The sequence below is a fragment of the Coregonus clupeaformis genome, chromosome 20 (assembly GCF_020615455.1).
Source record: "Coregonus clupeaformis isolate EN_2021a chromosome 20, ASM2061545v1, whole genome shotgun sequence".
NCBI lineage: Eukaryota > Metazoa > Chordata > Actinopteri > Salmoniformes > Salmonidae > Coregonus > Coregonus clupeaformis.
Window position 1 is genome coordinate 14,394,735 of NC_059211.1, and position 23,094 is coordinate 14,417,828.

The window sequence follows — 23,094 nt, forward strand, 5'->3', positions numbered from 1 at the left end:
TCATCCCAGAAACCCTAGACCCACTCTAATTCGCATACCGCCCCAACAGATGACGCAAACTCTATTGCACTCCACACTGCCCTTTCCCACCTGGATAAAAGGAACACCTATGTGAGAATGCTGTTCATTGACTACAGCTCAGCGTTCAACACCATACTGCCCTCAAAGCTCATCACTAAGCTATGGACCCTGGGACTAAACACCTCCCTCTGCCACTGGATCCTGGACTATCTGACGGGCCACCCCCAGGTGGTAAGGATAGGCAACAACACATCTGCCACGCTGATCCTCAGGGGTGCGTGCTTAGTCCCCTTCTGTAATCCCTGTCTCCCACGACTGCGTGGCCAAGCACGACTCCAACACCATCATTAAGTTTGCCAATGACACAATGGTGGTAGGTCTGATCACCGACAATGAGGAGACAGCCTATAGGGAGACCTGGCAATGTGGTGCCAGGACAACAACCTCTCCATTAACGTGATCAAGGAAAAGGAGATGATCGTGGACTACAGGAAAAGGAGGGCCGAGCACACCCCCATTCCCTTCGTGGAGCAGGTCGAGAGCTTCAAGTTCCTTGGTCCACATCACCAACAAACTATCATGGTTCAAACACACTTAGACAGTCGTGAAGAGGGTACGACAATGCCTATTCCCCCTCAGGAGACTGAAAAGATTTGGAATGGGTCCTCAGATCCTCAAAAAGTTATACAGCTGCACCATCGAGAGCATCCTGACTGGTTGCATCACCGCCTGGTATGGCAATTGCTCAGCATCCGACCGCAAGGCGCTACAGAGGGTAGTGCGTACAGCCCAGGACATCACTGGGGCCAAGCTTACTGCCATCCAGGACCTCTATACCAGGCGGTGTCAGAGGAAGGCCCTAAATGTTGCCAAAGACTCCAGCCACCCTAGTCATAGACTGTTCTCTCTGCTACCGCACGGCAAGTCTAGGTCCAAAAGGCTCCTTAACAGCTTCTACCCCCAAGCCATAAGACTGTTGAACAGCTAATCAAATGGCTACCCAGACTACTTGCATTGACCCCCCCCTTTTTTACGCTGCTGCTACTCGCTGTTTATTATCTATGCATAGTCACTTTACCCCTAACTACAGTGAGGGAAAAAAAGTATTTGATCCCCTGCTGATTTTGTACATTTGCCCACTGACAAAGACATGATCAGTCTATAATTTTAATGGTAGGTTTATTTGAACAGTGAGAGACAGAATAACAACAAAAAAATCCAGAAAACGCATGTCAAAAATTTTATAAATTGATTTGCATTTTAAATGAGGGAAATAAGTATTTGACCCCCTCTCAATCAGAAAGATTTCTGGCTCCCAGGTGTCTTTTATACAGGTAACGAGCTGAGATTAGGAGCACACTCTTAAAGGGAGTGCTCCTAATATCAGCTTGTTACCTGTATAAAAGACACCTGTCCACAGAAGCAATCAATCAATCAGATTCCAAACTCTCCACTATGGCCAAGACCAAAGAGCTCTCCAAGGATGTCAGGGACAAGATTGTAGACCTACACAAGGCTGGAATGGGCTACAAGACCATCGCCAAGCAGCTTGGTGAAAAGGTGACAACAGTTGGTGCGATTATTCGCAAATGGAAGAAACACAAAATAACTGTCAATCTCCCTCGGCCTGGGGCTCCATGCAAGATCTCACCTCGTGGAGTTGCAATGATCATGAGAACGGTGAGGAATCAGCCCAGAACTACACGGGAGGATCTTGTCAATGATCTCAAGGCAGCTGGGACCATAGTCACCAAGAAAACAATTGGTAACACACTACGCCGTGAAGGACTGAAATCCTGCAGCGCCCGCAAGGTCCCCTGCTCAAGAAAGCACATACAGGCCCGTCTGAAGTTTGCCAATGAACATCTGAATGATTCAGAGGAGAACTGGGTGAAAGTGTTGTGGTCAGATGAGACCAAAATCGAGCTCTTTGCCATCAACTCAACTCGCCGTGTTTGGAGGAGGAGGAATGCTGCCTATGACCCCAAGAACACCATCCCCACCGTCAAACATGGAGGTGGAAACATTATGCTAAAACATGGGGGTGTTTTTCTGCTAAGTGGACAGGACAACTTCACCGCATCAAAGGGACGATGGACGGGGCCATGTACCGTAAAATCTTGGGTGAGAACTTCTTTCCCTCAGCCAGGGCATTGAAAATGGGTCGTGGATGGGTATTCCAGCATGACAATGATCCAAAACACACGGCCAAGGCAACAAAGGAGTGGCTCAAGAAGAAGCACATTAAGGTCCTGGAGTGGCCTAGCCAGTCTCCAGACCTTAATCCCATTGAAAATCTGTGGAGGGAGCTGAAGGTTCGAGTTGCCAAACGTCAGCCTCGAAACCTTAATGACTTGGAGAAGATCTGCAAAGAGGAGTGGGACAAAATCCCTCCTGAGATGTGTGCAAACCTGGTGGCCAACTACAAGAAACGTCTGACCTCTGTGATTGCCAACAAGGGTTTTGCCACCAACTACAAAGTCATGTTTTGCAGAGGGGTCAAATACTTATTTCCCTCATTAAAATGCAAATCAATTTATAACATTTTTGACATGCATTTTTCTGGATTTTGTTGTTGTTATTCTGTCTCTCCCTGTTCAAATAAACCTACCATTAAAATTATAGACTAATCATGTCTTTGTCAGTGGGCAAACATACAAAATCAGCAGGGGATCAAATACTTTTTTCCCTCACTGTACATGTACATATTACCTTAATTACCACGACTAACCTGTACCCTTGCACATTGACTCGGTACCGGTACCCCCTGTATATATAGCCTCGTTATTGTTATTTTATTGTGTAACTTTTTTTACTTTAGTTTATTTAGTAAATATTTTCTTAACTCTTATTTGTCTTAAAACTGCATTGTTGGTTAAGGGCTTGTAAGTAAACATTTAACGGTAAGGTCTACACCTGTTGTATTCGGCGCATGTGACAAATACAATTTTATTTTATTTTATTTGAAAACAGTAGCAGTTCTTTGAGGCTCATCTTCTCTCTGGCCTGTATACTGTATCGACCCTGTCTTTCTGTATTCTGTCATAACACTCCACCAAACCCAACTCATCAGAGGCTTTGGACATCAAGGGTCAAGAGAGCGGATCTTTAGGGCAGATCTTAGGCTTCAAAGTGCTATTAGTATATTAGATATTAGTAAATCCCACTGAACGTGCGAGCACGCACGCTCCTGTGCGCACACACACACACACACACACACAGTGAGAGTGGCCTTAACATAAAACCACTGAACCTCACATTGGGTGCAGCATGCTGATTACACTACCCACTCTCCCTGCCATGGCCCAACCTAAATAAAGGATTTGGAATCCATCACAGAAGAAATCAAAGCAGTCTAACCACTCTAGATGGCTGTATTATATTTCAGTTTATTAAAGACCTGGACATGCATACAATCACACTCTCAACACTGTTCCCTCTCTCTCTCACTATGTCACATACACCTGTAAAAGTCTATCTTCTCCTTTAACAGACAAGAACTCCCAAATGTCTGCACTTACATCACAGACTCCTGAGTCCTCACTCAGCTTAACTCAATTCCCCAATAGATCCTCTGCCCATGCAGGAATCAAAGCCACAACTCTGGCGTAACAACCACCATGCTCCAACCAACTGAGCCACCAGAACCACAGATGCACTGTGGCTGGCATATCTGGAGTGGACTCCAGATATGAGTGAGTGAGTACATCAACATATGAGCAATATTTAAAACAGCCCCCTGTTCCAAAACAGTAAGACACCACACTGACATCCACTCTGTAGGGGAGAGAGGCAGCAGGGCACAGGGTTAGCATTTCACAGTGTCAGCCTCTGACAGCTAGCCTGCAGCAGACAGAGCCAGAGTAGAGAGAAAGAGCAGGCAGTGTGTTTAGGGGACTGTGACCTTGGCTACTTGTGTGATGGGAGGGAAAATAAGCTAGGCCCCCAGGCATGTCAGTAGCAGCCCTGTTTTCCTGTGAAATGAGTCTCTCATGCTGGACCAGTGACAGGCTCAACTGGCTTTGGTTTGGATTTATATGGGTTTTAGGGGTGAGACGCGTGAACGATGTCTGTTTATTAATCTCGATTCACCTTCGGCGGCTTGTGTAATATGTAGGTTCGGAGAGAGGCACTACCGTTTAAATGCTAAATCAAGTGCACACACACGCATGCACAATGTTGTTCCTTTATTGTCTTTCAAACACTAAATATTGCATTTCAGACTAAATCCTCTCCCTAATACAGTGATCAAATCAAATTGTATTGGTCACCTACACATATTTAGCAGATGTTATCGCGGGTGTAGCGAAATGCTTGTGTTCCTAGCTCCAACAGTGCAGTAGTTTCTAACAATTCACAACAATACACACAACTCTAAAAGTAAAAGAATGGAATTACAAAATATATAAATATGTGACACTTCAATGATGTGCACAACAACTCTCTAATATCAGTCTGTTGCCAATTTGCCTAAAGTTGCATGGGGTGTTACAATCAGGACCCAACACAATCAGACTTAGTTAACTTCATTGATTAAGTGACAGTAAGAATTGATTTTGGGGTCTTCAGGGAGGGCCAGCCTCAATGTGGTTAATGCTAATAAGAACCATTTGGTGCTTATCCTCAGGCTAAGGGATTCTCATAAGCCTATGCCTCTAGCTCTTTCTCTTTCTCGCTCTCTCTTTTTCTCAGTCATTTTCTAATTTACATCAGTGTGGAGTTGGCTGAGAACCCAGTATATAGCACATCCCTGCAGTGTTACGCAAGGCCCTCACCTCTGCAGCCCCACATACAGAATAAATAACACGGGAGCAGCAATCGCTGACTTTCATCTAAGGATGATGGTCCAGCAGTATGTGGAATCTGTTGATAGACCTGAATCATTCAACACAGTGTGTGCTTCACCAAAGTCATCATCATCACCGACCTCACAGTATCACAGACTCAAACAAAGACCTGAAGCTGTTTCCTATGCATGCTGTAATTGCAGCCATCTCATTCACTCTACACAGTTTGTGTCTTTGGGTTGTGTTTAATAAATCACTGTCATTGTCAGTTAGCCCAGCAGTCCAACACAGAGAGGGACTGTATTTGTGCTGCAAAATTGGATATTAAGCAATGCCTGTGTGCATAGTGTTGCCTGAAACAACAAGACATAGTTGGCTATTTAGAGCCAACTCTGTTCAATTTGCACAGGGTCAAGAAAAGGCAGTTCATGTTTGCCTGACTTGATACAAAGTGAGTTTGTGGAAGTTTTTACTGACTCGAGTCTGTCATAAGCGTGACAGACAATACATTTCTCTAATCTCTAAAACGTCGGGCAACTGTGATATGCTACACTGTAATAGCCTGAGAAAAGTGCTGAGGCATTTCACAGGGGACGAACATAACCTCATTAAAAATAATGAGTACGAGCATCATAAAGAGTAAATGAATGTGTGTAGGAGTACCACATAGCAATCATCAGTCTTCATATTGAGTGAGTGGTAGCAGAGAGCCAAGGCACCTAAAAGCCAATCATGGTTGTAAAAATGCCACACTCAGGCAAGCTGACCATGCGAGAAATTTGTTAATTATCAAGGTGCCCAGCTCAAAATTTTTTGACGGTGAACGCTACTTTATCTAAATAGTCACTTACGAACAGTTTCTGATTGTCTGTGAAAAAGCACTGGAAGTGTGAAAGTTGGTGTGTGATGGAATGTGCACAAATTGACTGCAAGTGTGTATCGAATCAATGTGTATTGTTGCTTGCTTGCCTAGTGTGTGTGTATGTGTGTGTCACCATCTCATCCATTTCCATTAGCTAGAGAGGTAGGTTGGGGAGGACGATAGAGTGTTTGCCCCTAGTATCCCTCTCTGCCTGACAGCATTAGCCTGAGTTGCCTGTGAAAGACCATTTGGACAGGCTGGCTGACTGAGCAACAGCACCAGAGAGAGGCCATTTGGACAGGCTGGCTGACTGAGAAACAGCACCAGAGAGAGGCCATTTGGACAGGCTGGCTGACTGAGCAATAGCACCAGAGAGAGGCCATTTGGACAGGCTGGCTGACTGAGTAACAGCACCAGAGAGAGGCCATTTGGACAGAGCAGCTGACCTAAACATGGGGAGTCAGCACAACTCCATCCCATGCTCCACTGACTAAGTCTCCAACTGCCCAGGCTGCATTTAAAGATGCAGTGCCTCAATTCCCTTCTCAGACGGAGGAGCTTCTTCCCATTCTTTTGATAATTACACCAAAATGTTGCATTAGCACTCGAGTGATCAGGTAGTTTACGCCATAAGCATACAAAAGTACATTAAAATGCTTAAACCTAATGTTCAGAATGTTGTAGTATAGCTTTCTCTATAGCTCTGCTTCATCACAGTGAAGCCCTTTATCTACTTTCCCAGTGTCAAAGGAACTCGTGGATACCATCTTTATGTTTCTGCGTCCAGTATGAAGGAATTTGGAGGTCGTTTTGCGAGACAACGTTAACTAGCTTAGCGCAAAGACATGCTAGCTGTTCCCGAAGACTTCCAGTCTTTGCGCTAAGATAGCACTAACACTAGTTAGCATTGGAAGCAGAGACATAAAAATGGTACCATGAGTTCATCTGACTCTGGGGATGTAAATAAAGGGCTTCATTGCCAAAATCCCAAACTATCCCTTTAAAGTGTGGGCTGAATCCTGAGATGGGGGTAGGAGGTCAAACTCCAGCTGACAAACATGATTGGCAGGGGCCTAGGGTCAGTGTGGAGAGAGATGACAGACACTGCAGCTTTCCCATGAAGTCATACTGAGTATACTGACCATGTCACTCACTAACAATGACAATTAGGTCTACTATATACACTCCCCTACGTATTTATTTAGAATTTGGCTCTATACTTTGGCTCTATACTCCAGCATTTTGGATTTGAGATCAAATGTTTTATGAGGTGACAGTACAGAATGTCACCTTTTATTTGAGGATATTTTCATACATACAGTATCTGTTTTACCATTTAGAAATGAAAGCACCTTAAGTATCTAGTCCCTCCATTTGAAGGTGTCAAAAGTATTTTGACAAATTCACTTATAGTGTATTACATTTAGTCATAGGTTTAGTATTTGGTCCCATATTCCTAGCACTCAATGACGACATCAAGCTTGTGCTTCAGATTATGTTGTGCCCAATAGTAATGAATGGTAAATAATGTAATGTGTCATTTTGGAGTCACTTTTATTGTAAATAAGAATAGAATATGTTTCTGAATAATTCTACATTAATGTGGATGCTACCATGATTACGTAAAATCCTGAATGAATCGTGAATAATGATGAGTGAGAAAGTTACAGATGTATAAATACAGTGCCTTGAAAAAGTATTCATCCCCCTTGGCATTTTTCCTATTTTGTTGCATTACAACCTGGAATCTAAATGGATTTCTATTTGGATTTCATGTAATGGACATACACAATATAGTCCAAATTGGTGAAGTGAAAAAAAGAACTTGTTTAAAAAAATGCATATGTATTCACCCCCTTTGCTATGAAACCCCTAAATAAGATCTGGTGCAACCAATTACCTTCAGAAGTCAAATAATTAAAGTCCACCTGTGTGCAATCTAAGTGTCACATGATCTGTCACATGATCTCAGTATATATACACCTGTTGTGAAAGGCCCCAGAGTCTGCAACACCACTAAACAAGGGGCACCACCAAGCAAGCGGCACCATGAAGACCAAGGAGCTCTCCAAACAGGTCAGGGACAAAGTTGTGGAGAAGTACAGATCAGGGTTGAGTTATCCGAAACTTTGAACATCCCACGGAGCACCATTAAATCCATCATTAAAAAAATGGAAAGAATATGGCACCACAACAAACCTGCCAAGAGAGGGCCGCCCACCAAAACTCACGGACCAGGCAAGGAGGGCATTCATCAGAGAGGCAACAAAGAGACCAAAGATAACCCTGAAGGAGATGCAAAGCTCCACAGCGGAGATTGGAATATCTGTCCATAGGACCACTTTAAGCCGTACACTCCACAGAGCTGGGCTTTACAGAAGAGTGGCCAGAAAAAAGCCATTGCTTAACCTCTTCATCCCGAGGTTCCCCATATCCGGGGTACTCCTTCCGCAATCTCAAACAATGACGTAGTATGGTTTTTAAACGTTTGAATACCTGAATGTTATACACTACTGGAACGAGAAGCGTCTCAACTGTGAATCTAGCTAAACTGTTGTTGCCCAAATGAAATAATATTCAGACTCCAAGCAAATATATAAGCATATAGCAAAACCAGTACTGTATTTTGAAACCGTGCATGCCCGTATATTCGTAGACAGATAACTTATTTTTCTCAACCTATCTATACAAACGATACACCATTCGAAAGCTGCTACCTCACAGATTCCAACAGTGATAGCCGTGTTCCTCTATGACCAACACTCACTAAACTATTAATCAAAGAACGTCAATAACAAACTTTTTTTATCACGACAACAAACTGTGTCTTACCTTTGTTGTTTTTGTTACTAAAAGTAGTGTCTGATCGAATAAAACCACTTGAAAAGATACTCTAGTGTCTCTCTCTCATTTCGAGTCAATTTCAATGAGTTTACATTATTTTACATGGCCAAGAATTTGTTTGAAGATGAAGTCAGTAGTTTGTTTCAATCACAACAGGCACTGTTTTGTCACCATCTTCTGGATATATTATGCAATCCCAGTGGCTTGCAATTGTGCTAATCTATTTCTACTGATCCAGAACTTTCGATAGAGGGGTCACATGTCAAAATCGACCAACCGGTTGTTGAAATATCCATGTGCGCACCTCATTGTATCATATTAATTGACTTGCTGCATTACGCACGGTTACGCAGAGTGCACAACTGCACTTGAATTTCGAAGGGAAAACGCAAAGTTTATAAAAATATGGCAGGCTCTAGTAAGAAATATACAGTTACAGAAGCATTAGCAATTGTAACAGATGAAAGTTGGACTCCATGTAACCCCATTGACTCTGAATCGGACGATGAGGACCTGCTTAGACCGGACGAACCACACCCCAATGACGAGAACGAAGGTTATCGTGTCCAGGGCCCTACTCAAGCATCAGAAGAGTATGTAATCCCATTGTTATTTATTACTTCTAATACTACTATTACTAATTTATTGTATGAGTACAAAACATACATTCTAAAATATATATTTGAGTAACTGAAGCTCAACGTAAATTGGCGCTAGCTTAGCTTAGCTAGCTTAACTTAGCTCGCTAGCTTGCTTAGTTTAGCTAGCTAGTTAGCTTAGCTTAGCTAGGTAGCTAGTCCTGCAAGGATCACAATCAAGTCTGTGTTTATTGTATGATAACACTTTTATTGGCTAAATAGAGGCCCACACGCAAGTTTACTTACAATAGAATGCTATGTGTATTATTTCTTGTCACTGAATTATCACTTTAGTCAACACGTATATAAAGTGGGGAGAACAAGTATTTGATACACTGCCGATTTTGCAGGTTTTCCTACTTACAAAGCATGTAGAGGTCTGTAATTTTTATCATAGGTACACTTCAACTGTGAGAGACGGAATCTAAAACAAAAATCCAGAAAATCACATTGTATGATTTTTAAGTAATTAATTTGCATTTTATTGCATGACATAAGTATTTGATCACCTACCAACCAGTAAGAATTCCGGCTCTCACAGGCCTATTAGTTTTTCTTTAAGAAGCCCTCCCGTTCTCCACTCATTACCTGTATTAACTGCACCTGTTTGAACTCGTTACCTGTATAAAAGACACCTGTCCACACACTCAATAAAACAGACTCCAACCTCTCCACAATGGCCAAGACCAGAGAGCTGTGTAAAGACATCAGGGATAAAATTGTAGACCTGCACAAGGCTGGTATGGGCTACAGGACAATAGGCAAGCAGCTTGGTGAGAAGGCAACAACTGTTGGCGCAATTATTAGAAAATGGAAGAAGTTCAAGATGACGGTCAATCACCCTCGGTCTGGGGCTCCATGCAAGATCTCACCTCGTGGGGCATCAATGATCATGAGGAAGGTGAGGGATCAACCCAAAACTACACAGCAGGACCTGGTCAATGACCTGAAGAGAGCTGGGACCACAGTCTCAAAGAAAACCATTAGTAACACACTACGCCGTCATGGATTAAAATCCTGCAGTGCATGCAAGGTCCCCCTGCTCAAGCCAGCGCATGTCCAGGCCCGTCTGAAGTTTGCCAATGACCATCTGGATGATCCAGAGGAGGAATGGGAGAAGGTCATGTGGTCTGATGAGACAAAAATTGAGCTTTTTGGTCTAAACTCCACTCGCCGTGTTTGGAGGAAGAAGAAGGATGAGTACAACCCCAAGAACACCATCCCAACCGTGAAGCATGGAGGTGGAAACATCATGTAGCTCAATTGGTAGAGCATGGCGCTTGTAACGCCAGGGTAGTGGGTTCGATCCCCGGGACCACCCATACATAAAAATGTATGCACACATGACTGTAAGTCGCTTTGGATAAAATCATCTGCTAAATGGCATATTATATTATTATATTATATTCTTTGGGGATGCTTTTCTGCAAAGGGGACAGGACGACTGCACCGTATTGAGGGGAGGATGGGGCCATGTATCGTGAGATCTTGGCCAACAACCTCCTTCCCTCAGTAAGAGCATTGAAGATGGGACGTGGCTGGGTCTTCCAACATGACAACGACCCGAAACACACACCAGGGCAACTAAGGAGTGGCTCCGTAAGAAGCATCTCAAGGTCCTGGAGTGGCCTAGCCAGTCTCCAGACCTGAACCCAATAGAAAATCTTTGGCGGGAGCTGAAAGTCCGTATTGCCCAGCAACAGCCCCGAAACCTGAAGGATCTGGAGAAGGTCTGTATGGAGGAGTGGGCCAAAATCCCTGCTGCAGTGTGTGCAAACCTGGTCAAGACCTACAGGAAACGTATGATCTCTGTAATTGCAAACAAAGGTTTCTGTACCAAATATTAAGTTCTGCTTTTCTGATGTATCAAATACTTATGTCATGCAATAAAATGCAAATTAATTACTTAAAAAGCATACAATATGATTTTCTGGATTTTTGTTTTAGATTCCGTCTCTCACAGTTGAAGTGTACCTATGATAAGAATTACAGACCTCTACATGCTTTGTAAGTAGGAACACCTGCAAAATCGGCAGTGTATCAAATACTTGTTCTCCCCACTGTAGGTCTGGGAGAACATTGGAAACAACATCAAAACAGTTGTATTTTGATGAAATGTACACATATAGTGATATGTTAGTGAAATTAAATGACTTTTGCTGTCTGGTACCTGATAAAAGTCAAATGTCACTGATGGTGCCCAAATCTACCCAAATGTCTCCATTTGGTAATCCGCCTAAACATACTTAAACTAAAACCCCTACAACTTTGGTTTACTTTACTTTATTGGCATCAAACTTCACATAAGTACTCATCAGATATTGGGCTATGGTCCCATAGTGTTTAGGGGCTGCAGCTGCATAAGTCCAATAAAACATTCCCTATAAAACCTGAAGTTACTTTCAGGTGGAATCAAAGCCTCCCAATTTATGCTGTGTTCTAGCTTCATGTACTCTGACACAGTAATACCCACATTAATTATTCAAGATACATCTCACATGTGTTATCTTTCTTTTGCTACCAAGATTATGTTTATAGCCCTTGTCGTTTTGGAGATATACTCTATTCAATTTGGGCATGCATTTTCGAGGCAGGCACTTTAGCCAGGTGCCTAGTGATGAAGAGGTTAAAGAAATATATATTTTTTGTTTGTTTCACAATAAAAAATATTTTTGCATTTTCAAAGTGGTAGGCATGTTGTGTAAATCAAATGATACAAACCCCCCAAAAATCCATTTTAATTTCAGGTTGTAAGGCAACAAAAATAGGAAAAATGCCAAGGGGGGTGAATACTTTCACAAACCACTGTATCATACACCCAAGAACATCCTAACCTCCCCAGTTATTGGTAATGGTGAGAGGTTAGCATGTTTTGGGGCATGATCTTTCTGCATCTATATCTTTCTCACTCATCATTATTCTCGTTTCATTCATGATTATCTGTAATCATGGTAGCATTCACATTAAAGGGACACTTCAGGATTTTGACAAGGAAGCCCTTTGTCTACTTACCCAGAGTCAGATGAACTCGTGTATACCATTGTTAATGTTTCTGCGTCCAGTATAAAAGGAAGTTAGAGGTAGTTTCATGAGCCAAGGCAAACTAGCGTTAACGCAATGACTAAGTCTATGGTAAAACTAGCCTGCTAGCTGTTACCATAGACTTCCATAGACTAAAGCTAGTCAGCATTTGCGTTAATGCTAGTTTGCAACTTTCTTCAAACTGCACACAGAGAGATAAAAATGGTATCCACAAGTTATTCTGACTCTGGGTAAGTAAAGGGCTTCATTGTCAAAATCCTGAAGTATCCCTTTAATGTAGAAGTGTTAAGAAACATATTATATTCTTATTAACAATAAAAGTGACTCCAATATGACACAATACATTATTTACCATTCATTTCTATTGGGCACAACATAATCCAAAACACAACCAAAACAACTGCAAATGCATCCAACAAGTTTATAGTTTATGTAGTCATTGCATGCTATGAATATGGGCCCAAATACTAAACTTTTGACTCAATTGAATACACTATAAGTGAAGTCCAAATACTTATGACACCTTCAAATGGGGGGACTAGATACTCTATATATACACAAATTCACTTATAGTGTATTCAATTGAGTTAAAAGTTTAGTATTTGGGCACATATTCACAGCATGCAATGACTACATCAAGCTTGTGACTCTATAAACTTGTTGGATGCAAATGCAGTTGTTTTGGTTGTGTTTCAGATTATGTTGTGCCCAATAGAAATGAATGGTAAATAATGTATTGTGACATATTGGAGTCACTTTTATTGTTAATACGAATAGAATATGTATGTGGACACCCCTTCAAATAAGTGGAATCGGCTATTTCAGCCACTCCTGTTGCTGACAGGTGTATAAAATCGAGCACACAGCCATGCAATGTCCATAGACAAACATTAGCAGTAGAATGGCCTTACTGAAGAGCTCAGTGACTTTCAACGTGGCACCGTCATAGGATGCCACGTTTCCAACAAGTCAGTTCATAAGATTTCTGCCCTGCTAGAGCTGCCCCGGTCAACTGTAAGTGCTGTCATTGTGAAGTGGAAACGTCTAGGAGCAACAACGGCTCAGCCGCGAAGTGGTAGGCCACACAAGCTCACAGAACGGGACCGCCGTCTGTCCTCGGTTGCAACACTCAATCCCGATTTCCAAACTGCCTCTGTAAGCAACGTCAGCACAAGAACTGTTAGTCAGGAGCTTCATGAAATGGGTTTCCATGGCCGAGCAGCCACACACAAGCCTAAGATCACCATGTTAGTCAGCTGGAGTGGTGTAAAGCTCGCTACCATTGGACTCTGAAGCAGTGGAAACGCGTTCTCTGGAGTGATGAATCACGCTTCACCATCTTGAAGTTCGATGTACAAACCTGGGTTTGGCGGATGCCAGGAGAACGCTACCTGCCCAAATGCATAGTTCCAACTGAAAAGTTTGGTGGAGGAATAATGGTCTGGGGCTGTTTTTCATGGTTTGGGCTAGGCCCCTTAGTTCCAGTGAAGGGAAATCTTAACGCTACAGCATATAATGACATTCTAGACTATTCTGTTTTTCCAACTTTGTGGCAACAGTTTGGGGAAGGCCCTTTCCTGTTTCAGCATGACAATGCCCCGGTGCACAAAGCGAGGTCCATACAGAAATGGTTTGTCGATATCGGTGTGGAAGAACTTGACTGGCCTGCAGAGCCTTGACCTCAACCCCATCGATCACCTTTGGGATTAATTAGAACGGTGACTGTGAGCCAGGCCTAATCGCCCAACATCAGTGCCCGACCTTACTAATGCTGTTGTGGCTGAATGGAAGCAAATCCCTGCAGCAATGTTCCAACATCTAGTGGAAAGCCTTCCCAGAAGAGTCAAGGCTGTTATAACAGCAAAGGGGGGACCAACTCTATATTAATGCCCATGATTTTGGAATGAGATGCTCGATGAGCAGGTGTCCACATACTTTTGGTAATGTAGTGTACATAACATGCATTCATTTCTAAATGGTAACACAAATAGCTATGTATGAAAACATTTGATCTCAAATCCAAAATGCTGGAGTATAGAGCCAAATATTTTTTTTCTTCACTGTTCAAATAAATACATAGGGGAGTGTAGCCTACCTTTGCCAGTTGTGTCAAAGACTGAATTGTGGATAAGATATGTGTTAAAATAAGCTGCTTGGACTAGGCTGGCTGACACTAGTCTTGTGACTCATTCAGCAATAATATGGATGGCCTGACCCTAATTATAATGATTGATCATGTACAGTAATGATTGATTATAATGAGGGTCAAGCCATCCTATGATCATGACTGTAAAATCGCTACTTATAATATGTTGTGACATGTACTTTCTGTAATAACACCAGACATGAGTAAAATAGCCTTCAGGGTATTGACTATTACACTGTAATTACATAAGCCATAGCTAGAGCTGGCATATCTCTGCCTGCAATACTGTATCAGTGCTCCTTTGTCTAATAATCTGCGGTAAACTGTGTTATTGCTGTCATTTCACACTTGAAATACTGTAGTTATGTGGTTTCTATGGCATCTGGCACAAGTCCAGGATTATATCATTTTCATAAACAACCTAACAAAGTGCACCAGCTAATGGACAGTAAATCTGCACAGAGATTGAATATCCATATGCCAACCATTCAGAAAACTTATGGACAAAGGGACAAATATATTGTCTTTACATTGTTTGCCTATTTGCCAAATAACAATGGACATTGTTTATGAGCATTGTTGTTTATCTTGGCTTTCAGATGCAATTCACTTGTTTTCTTAATCAAAACAATACCTTTATGTCTTTAAGTAATCTATTGTCAAGGGTTGAACAGGAAAATGGAAACAGTTTTAATAATATTTTGAATTTGACTTGAGTATGTGTTTAAAACTGTAACAATAACCTTTGTACCAATATGTTTATGTACACTGCACGTCAAGTGTTAAGCCCCAAGAGGGTGCACTGTATTCTGTAAACAACAAAAGCAGAATTCCATAGCAAACTATGATATAGACAGTTTAACTTGTAATACATTTCATAATTGGAGTGAATGAAACAATATCATGGCATTATTATAACCAGTAGGCCTACTTTCGAAATTAAAAGATTATCACGAAGCAATTTTTATTTTGGTAGCCTTCACTCATGGTTAATTCGGCATCCAGTTTTGTAACAAAGTAGCGCTTTCTATGAGCGTTACGTTTGCATAATATTATATTGTATCTTGCTTCAATGTTACATTTTGCAAATCAGTGCAAGCGCCAGAAGCGACCCAATAACAAAAGTCAGAATAGCGTTCGAAGCATACGGTTGTAGGCTATCCTTTGTCGTATGTCTTGAAGAAAGAACGGTTACCGACGGTAAACGAAGACGAATGTGGCGACTCACCATAGTAAGAAGGAGGAATGTCCGTCTTCCTAGCCATCGCACCTCAGACCGGAGATTCTGCACCGTCTTTGTTTTTGAGATAGCATATGAGGCGTGAGATGTGAATAGCGTTTTAATGGCCCAGTCTACGTAAATACATTAGCCTACCTCGAGCCCTTGGAATGAGCTGTCTCTGTCTCTATCTCCGCCACGCAGCTGAGCGAGAAGTGTTTACAGCACGAGAGAGCGTCATCAACTGTGTGATAAAAACACTCTTAAAGGAGACGCACACAGAGACACCCTCGGCTGGCACCAAGGTTGGCACACTGATGGCAATTCAAATGTTATACATGAATCTCGTTGTAGCCCTGATTCACACTTGACACAATGACCATCATCTATATTGTGAATGTATTAGTAAAATTGGAAAGCAATATACCAACATGTATGAGAGTTGTAGGCACACTGTTATTTTATTGTGCCAGTGTAGATGCCATCTAAATACGTTTTTTTAATGCCACTTACAACATGAAGAGTGAATGATACATGAACACTTAAAAAATTATCCTTTCTTTGATGTAATCTATAGCTAGCTATAGGTTGACTTATTCAGGTCTATATCCAGTGAGTAGGCTCTATTGCTAATATCCACCAGAAGTTTGAATGAATGGGTTGATAGCGTATAACCTATGATAGAGATCATATTAAATTAGCATATAATTCTGTGGCCTATACTTAGAACTTTCTCTCAAACAACTTTCACTATTTTACTGTGTGGCATCCCTTGACTTTCACATGGACCCTTTGTGGAGAATTACTGTCCTCTGCAGGGCTTTTTGTGGCAGCACAGATCCCGTCTCTGCCTGCCAGGATTTGGGAGAAATGTCATGTTAGGGTCAAGGCAAAGCAATGGTTATAAGTGTTAAACTCAAGCAAAAGTATCCAATTACATTACTAGTCATGAATAACACAAAGTCTGGACCCCTAACCAGTTAAGAGTGTTGTGAGAAAGTTCTCACATAGAGCTCCTATAAGCATGTGACATCCAGTGGAGAAGAGTGGTGTTGAGCTGAGAGTCTCCATCGCAGTATCACAAATTAATTATCGAGTGACTCTTACCATTGCTCAATTTCTTTGGGAATGTCTCACTCACTCACTCACACACACACACACACACACACACACACACACACACACACACACACACACACACACACACACACACACACACACACACACACACACACACACACACACACACACACACACACACACACACACACACACACACACACTGGTTACAATAGATGAGCATGACCAGGGAGTGGCAGCAGAGGGTAGAAAAAGCCATAAATCAAGTAAACATACTGTAGGCTTGGTACTGGCAGGATGTAATGTGCATGTCTGCCTATTTGTACTGAATATGTATGTTTATGCTTTAACATGAAATACAACTACTTTATCATTATTTTACAACCCATACCCTGTGTTCAAATAAGGGAATCTGTTTTAAAGGGATGGTTAATCCGAATTACATATTGTTTTCCTTACATTTTTTTAGTGATCCAATTGACATTTTAATCATTTAGCAGACGCTCTTATCCAGAGCAACTTACAGTTAGTGAGTGCATACATTTTTCATACTGGCCCCCCGTGGGAAACGAACCCACAACCCTTGCGTTGCAAGCGCCATGCTCTACCAACTGAGCTACAGGAGGGCCAGTCTATGGACAAGGTATGACAGCAATCCATGTTTTGGTTTAGTTTCCCTGGCAAAGATTGCAAGGCACTGGTTGGAAAGGTGGCATCTTATGACACTGACACGTTGAAAGTCACTGAGCTCTTCAGTAAGGCCATTCTACTGCCAATGTTTGTCTATGGAGATTGCAGGGCTGTGTGCTCGGGGTCCGTCTTTAAATTTACTCTTGAAAGTTGTAATAGTCGAATGCACAAGGTGCAATTTCGAAATTGGGTAGTGCATCATCAGTTCCTCTTGTCATGTTAGTCATTGCATACCTTGGAGAGTTATTTATAACTTGTCAGAAATGTCCAGAACAACTAGCCCATGTCAGCTAACGTTTTTTTATTTAGGTTTTGTAGCCCATAGTTATTGATGTAAAACATTTTTTCACTCAAATATGACATGAATACACATTAGACATGGCAAAATGTATAGAATTGCTGTAAGGTTCTGTATTTATTTTCTTAGTTCGCCTTGTGTTCTTGAACGTAGCCCTGTTTCTTTGTGTTCTTGAACGTAGCCCTGTCTTTAATTTTTGTTCATTGATTTCACCTGTGTTAGTTACTCACCTGGTCTCATCAGCTCCTTATTTAGTTCAGTTATTTCTATTTGTGCCTTGTGAGGTATTGTTCGTTTTCCTAGCTCGTTTGTGAGAACCAGTTTTAGCCTTCAGTCCTAGTTTTGTTTCACCTGCCTGTTTGCCTACCTGTGTATGACCATTGTCTGCCTGTGACCACAATTCCTGCTTTCTGCGAAGGTGTAATAAACACCTGCCACGCTCTGCGTGTGAATCTACACCTTTTTCTCCCTGAGTATTCATTACAATTGATGAAATGTTGCATTAAAACTGGAAAGTTTGCTTTGCGCCAATGACAAAATGTGTAGAGTTGCAGGAAATAAGCTTTAAACCTGCTAAATTCTCTCCACCAACGAGGGGTGTGAACAGTTTGTGTCATTAACAGTGCTTGTGCCCATAGAAATAGACATGGCGTGTGTGCGCGTGCAGGATGTTCACTAATGCTGGAAGCGGGGCCGCGAGTGAAAAGGTTTGGGAACCCCTGATCTAGACTACTGCAACTCTCTTGTGCCATCAAGCCCCTGCAACTTATCCAGAATGCCGCAGCCCGCCTGGTGTTCAACCTTCCTAAATTATTCCATGTCACTCCACTCCTCCGCACACTCCACTGGCTTCCAGTCAAAGCTTGCATCATCTTCAAGACCCTGGTGGTTGCCTATGAAGCAGCAAAGGGAACTGCCCCTCCTTACCTCCAACCCGAGCACTCCGTTCCGCCACCACTGGTCTCTTGGCCCTCCCACCCCTACGGGAAGGCAGCTTCCCGCTCAGTCCAGTCAAAGCTCTTCTTTGTCCTGGCACCCCAATGGTGGAACAAGCCCATCTTCCAAAAACATCTGAAACTGTACCTCTGAAGAGTATCTTAAATAACTCTCAAGGTGCCCCCTCATTAATATGTTGTCTTTGAAGGACATCTTTGCCCTTTCTTCATAGCTTCTTTCAGGGAAGTCATGGTTAAACTGCAGAATTAAAATCAAAACAAATCAAATGTTATTTGTCACATGCGCCGAATATAACAGGTGTAGTAGACCTTATCGTAAAATGCTTACTTACAAGCCCTTAACCAACAATACAGTTCAACAAAGGGGGGGAGGGGGGTCACAAAAATAGTCCAGGTGGCCATTTGATTAATTGTTCAGCAGTCTTATGGCTTGGGGGTAGAAGCTGTTAAGGAGCCTTTTGGACCTAGACTTGGCGCTCCGGTACCGCTTGCCTTGTGGTAGCAGAGAGAACAGTCTATGACTGGGGTGACTGGAGTCTTTGACAAGTTTGCAGTTTTAAAGCTAATTTCCTGCAATTCTATACATTTGAAATTGTTGTATTTATGTTTTTGTTCAGTGTAAATACAGTTTATAAGGGGTTTATACCAATTATCTGTATCAATAGCCTCTAAAATATATGTAAACAGACCATTTATTGTTTTCTTGGTAAGCTGTGAGTGTTATTATATGATAAAATATCAGAACATGTTGCATTTACAACTTTTCTAAGTCTATCATCAACTAATTTCAGACAGTGTATGGCTGTATATTGACTGTGTGCATTGTTTGAATGGAATGTTGGCATATTGGCCATTATTTAGAAAAATGTATGGAATCATTCCTCTAAAACTGGCTAGCTAGCTAACAAACATACAGTGCAGATAATCTTCAAATTCATTGTTTTACACTATTTTATCACAGCACTGGCAAACCATGGTTGACCAATAACACACCTCATCATTGCATGGTATTAAAATAGTACTCACTTATAGGAATGGGTAATTGTTTACAAGTTGCTAGCTATCCCATAAAACCATCACCGAAAACACATAATTTATTTTCATCTTGTTCTGTGGTTTGGTAACTTCCTGTTCTTCGATGGACTCTGGCTGGACTGAGGACAATGCACAGTTAGAAAAATATCGAAGTATGCAGCGTCCGTCTCGCAACAGAGCCTTCAACCGCAAGGAGGGCGTTGCATTTCCAATCCGCTGTGGACGTCCCCATTGAAATGCATGACATCCGGCGCAACGTTATGGAGTGTTTATGGGTAATTTGAACGAGGCTTGAGTCTTCATTCCTTCATTGCAATCCTAGCGAAGCATTCCATTCAACTTTCAACTTTCAATGATACCCCACTGGGCACACACTGGTTGACTCAATGTTGTTTCCATGTCATTTTAATTCAATTACGTTGAACCGACGTGGAATCGACATTGAATTGACGTCTGTGCCTAATAAGACTTTATTTTTATGGATGTTGAAAAAACGTTTTTTCTTTATGTTGAAATCAGGTTCATTTTCGGTTGTGAATGAAAGTTGAAAATACATATTTTTAGTCATTGATTCTATGGCCAAATTTCAACTGCACATACATTCTCAATGAAGTAAGCTTTATATCACAATAATATTCTTAAATCCATTTAATATACTGTAGGAAAGAGGAGCCGGCTGAAGATTGCAACATATTATAGCAAAACACAATTAATGAGGTGAAAAATGAGGTCAAATTGGACTTGCTTCTGGTGTTAGATGAACATGGAGTATTATTGCTACCATCTGTCACATGTACTACAGTATGTAAGCTTTTTCAAAAACTTAAAAACTGGCAGCGATGATAATCAAAGCAGTCCAACCTACAGGATAAATCAACAGACCACTTCAACTACAATAACATTCTCAGTAACGGTTACAGAAATATATATTTTCTTGCTATGACTGTGATATGTTGTTGTTTATCTACCTAAGTTGCATGCACTGGCTGTAAGTCGCTCTGGATAGGAGCGTCTGCTGAATGACCCCCCCAAAATGTTCCAATTAGCCACATCTTTTAGACTCTTTACAGGTTTGGTTCCAACATGTTTCTATGTGTCCAAGAAAAGGCATGGTATATCATTTATTGGTTGAAGAAAATCATATTTATTGCAGGCCTACTTACAAAAATAATGTCCAGGTTTGTCACACAGTTCCTTGTTGATGAGTAGTAAAAGAAAGAATGGTTTCCAGTATGCATAGAGGGGTTCCAATTGATATTGGTAAAAGGTACAAAAACTATCAAGATAAACAGGATGAAATGAAACAGTATAAAGAACGTTAAAATAATTAAAAGAAAGCTTGAAAACTGTATCTTAACTCGCCGTCTATCTAGCAGGCTCCAAAATATCTTCAATACATTTTCTTTCACATACAAAATGCCTCTAACATATACTATCACATAAGCTCCCCAATGTTATTCCTTGCATGGCTGTCTTAATAATGTCATAAATTAATCGTGCATGTATTAACAGTACATAATATATCATACACATAGTCTGAAGCATGTTTAATATTCCTCCATGTTCATCTAACACCAGAAGCAAGTCCAATTTGACCTCATTTTTCACCTCATTAATTGTGTTTTGCTATAATATGTAATCATTTGCACAGACATTAAAGTTGCATTAGTAGGCATATTAAACAGCCTGATTAACAAACATCCCTAAAATGTCCCAGAGTAGCCAAAAAGCTGCCTGTCACACCATCTGATTTACAGCTATTGGAAATGAGGGGAAAGGAACAGCTTGATAATTACAGTGGCTTGCGAAGGTATTCACCCCCCTTGGCATTTTTCCTATTTTGTTGCCTTACAACCTGGAATTAAAATAGATTTTTGGGGGGGTTGTATCATTTGATTTACACAACATGCCTACCACTTTGATGATGCAACATATTTTTTATTGTGAAACAAACAAGGAATAAGACAAACAAACAGAAAACTTGAGCGTGCATAACTATTCACCCCCCCAAAGTCAATACTTTGTAGAGCCACCATTTGCAGCAATTACAGCTGCAAGTCTCTTGGGGTATGTCTCTATAAGCTTGGCACATCTTGCCACTGGGATTTTTGTCCATTCTTCAAGGCAAAACTGCTCCAGCTCCTTCAAGTTGGATGGGCTCCGCTGGTGTGCAGCAATCTTTAAGTCATACCACAGATTCTCAATTGGATTGAGGCCATTCCAAGACATTTAAATGTTTCCCCTTAAACCACTCAAGTGTTGCTTTAGCAGTATGGTTAGGGTCATTGTCCTGCTGGAAGGTGAACCTCCGTCACAGTCTCAAATCTCTGGAAGACTGAAACAGGTTTCCCTCAAGAATTTCCCTTTATTTAGCGCCATCCATCATTCCTTCAATTCTGACCAGCTTCCCAGTCCCTGCCGATGAAAAACATCCCCACAGCATGATGCTGCCACCACCATGCTTCACTGTGGGGATGGTGTTCTCGGGGTGATGAGAGGTGTTGGGTTTGTGCCAGACATAGCGTTTTCCTTGATGGCCAAAAAGCTCAATTTTAGTCTCATCTGACCAGAGTACCTTCTTCTATATGTTTGGGGAGTCTCCCACATGCCTTTTGGCGAACACCAAACGTGTAGGCTTATTTTTTTCTTTAAGCAATGGCTTTTTTCTGGCCACTCTTCCATAAAGCCCAGCTCTGTGGAGTGTTCGGCTTAAAGTGGCCCTATGGACAGATACTCCAATCTCCGCTGTGGAGCTTTGCAGCTCCTTCAGGATTAACTTTGGTCTCTTTGTTGCCTCTCTGATTAATGCCCTCCTTGCCTGGTCCGTGAGTTTTGGTGGGCGGCCCTCTCTTGGCAGGTTTGTTGTGGTGCCATATTCTTTCCATTTTTAATAATGGATTTAATGGTGCTCTGTGGGATCTTCAAAGTTTCTGATATTTTTTTATAACCCAACCCTGATCTGTACTTCTCCACAACTTTGTCCCTGACCTGTTTGGAGAACTCCTTGATCTTCATGGTGTCGCTTGCTTGGTGGTGCCCCTTGCTTAGTGGTGTTGCAGCCTCTGGGGCCTTTCAGAACAGGTGTATATATACTGAGATCATGTGACAGATCATGTGACACTTAGATTGCACACAGGTGGACTTTATTTAACTAATTATGTGACTTCTGAAGGTAATTGGTTGCACCAGATCTTATTTAGGGGCTTCATAGCAAAGGGGGTGAATACATACGCACACACCACCTTTCCATTATTTATTTTTTTGAATTTTTTGATCTAAGTTATTTTTTTCATTTCACTTCACCAATTTGGACTATTTTGTGTATGTCCATTACATGAAATCCAAACAAAAATCCATTTAAATTACAGGTTGTAATGCAACCAAATAGGAAAAACGGCAAGGGGGATGAATACTTTTGCAAGGCACTCTACATCATCTATAATGTTCCCATCTTGTTTCAAACTGATTACTTGCTG

The 23,094-nt window shown here is 41.6% G+C and overlaps 1 protein-coding gene across 3 annotated transcripts in view; it reads right to left on the minus strand.

Moving 5' to 3' along the window:
* LOC121533736 (choline transporter-like protein 5-B) overlaps positions 1-15,789 on the minus strand; it is a 67,279-nt gene extending 51,490 nt beyond the window's left edge. For all 3 annotated transcript variants that reach the window (XM_041839930.2, XM_041839932.2, XM_041839931.2), the window contains exon 1: positions 15,569-15,789. In XM_041839930.2, coding sequence (XP_041695864.1) covers positions 15,569-15,605 — 37 coding nt within the window. In that variant the 5' untranslated portion in view covers positions 15,606-15,789. The remainder of the gene's footprint in view (positions 1-15,568) is intronic.
* Positions 15,790-23,094: the final 7,305 nt, after the last annotated feature.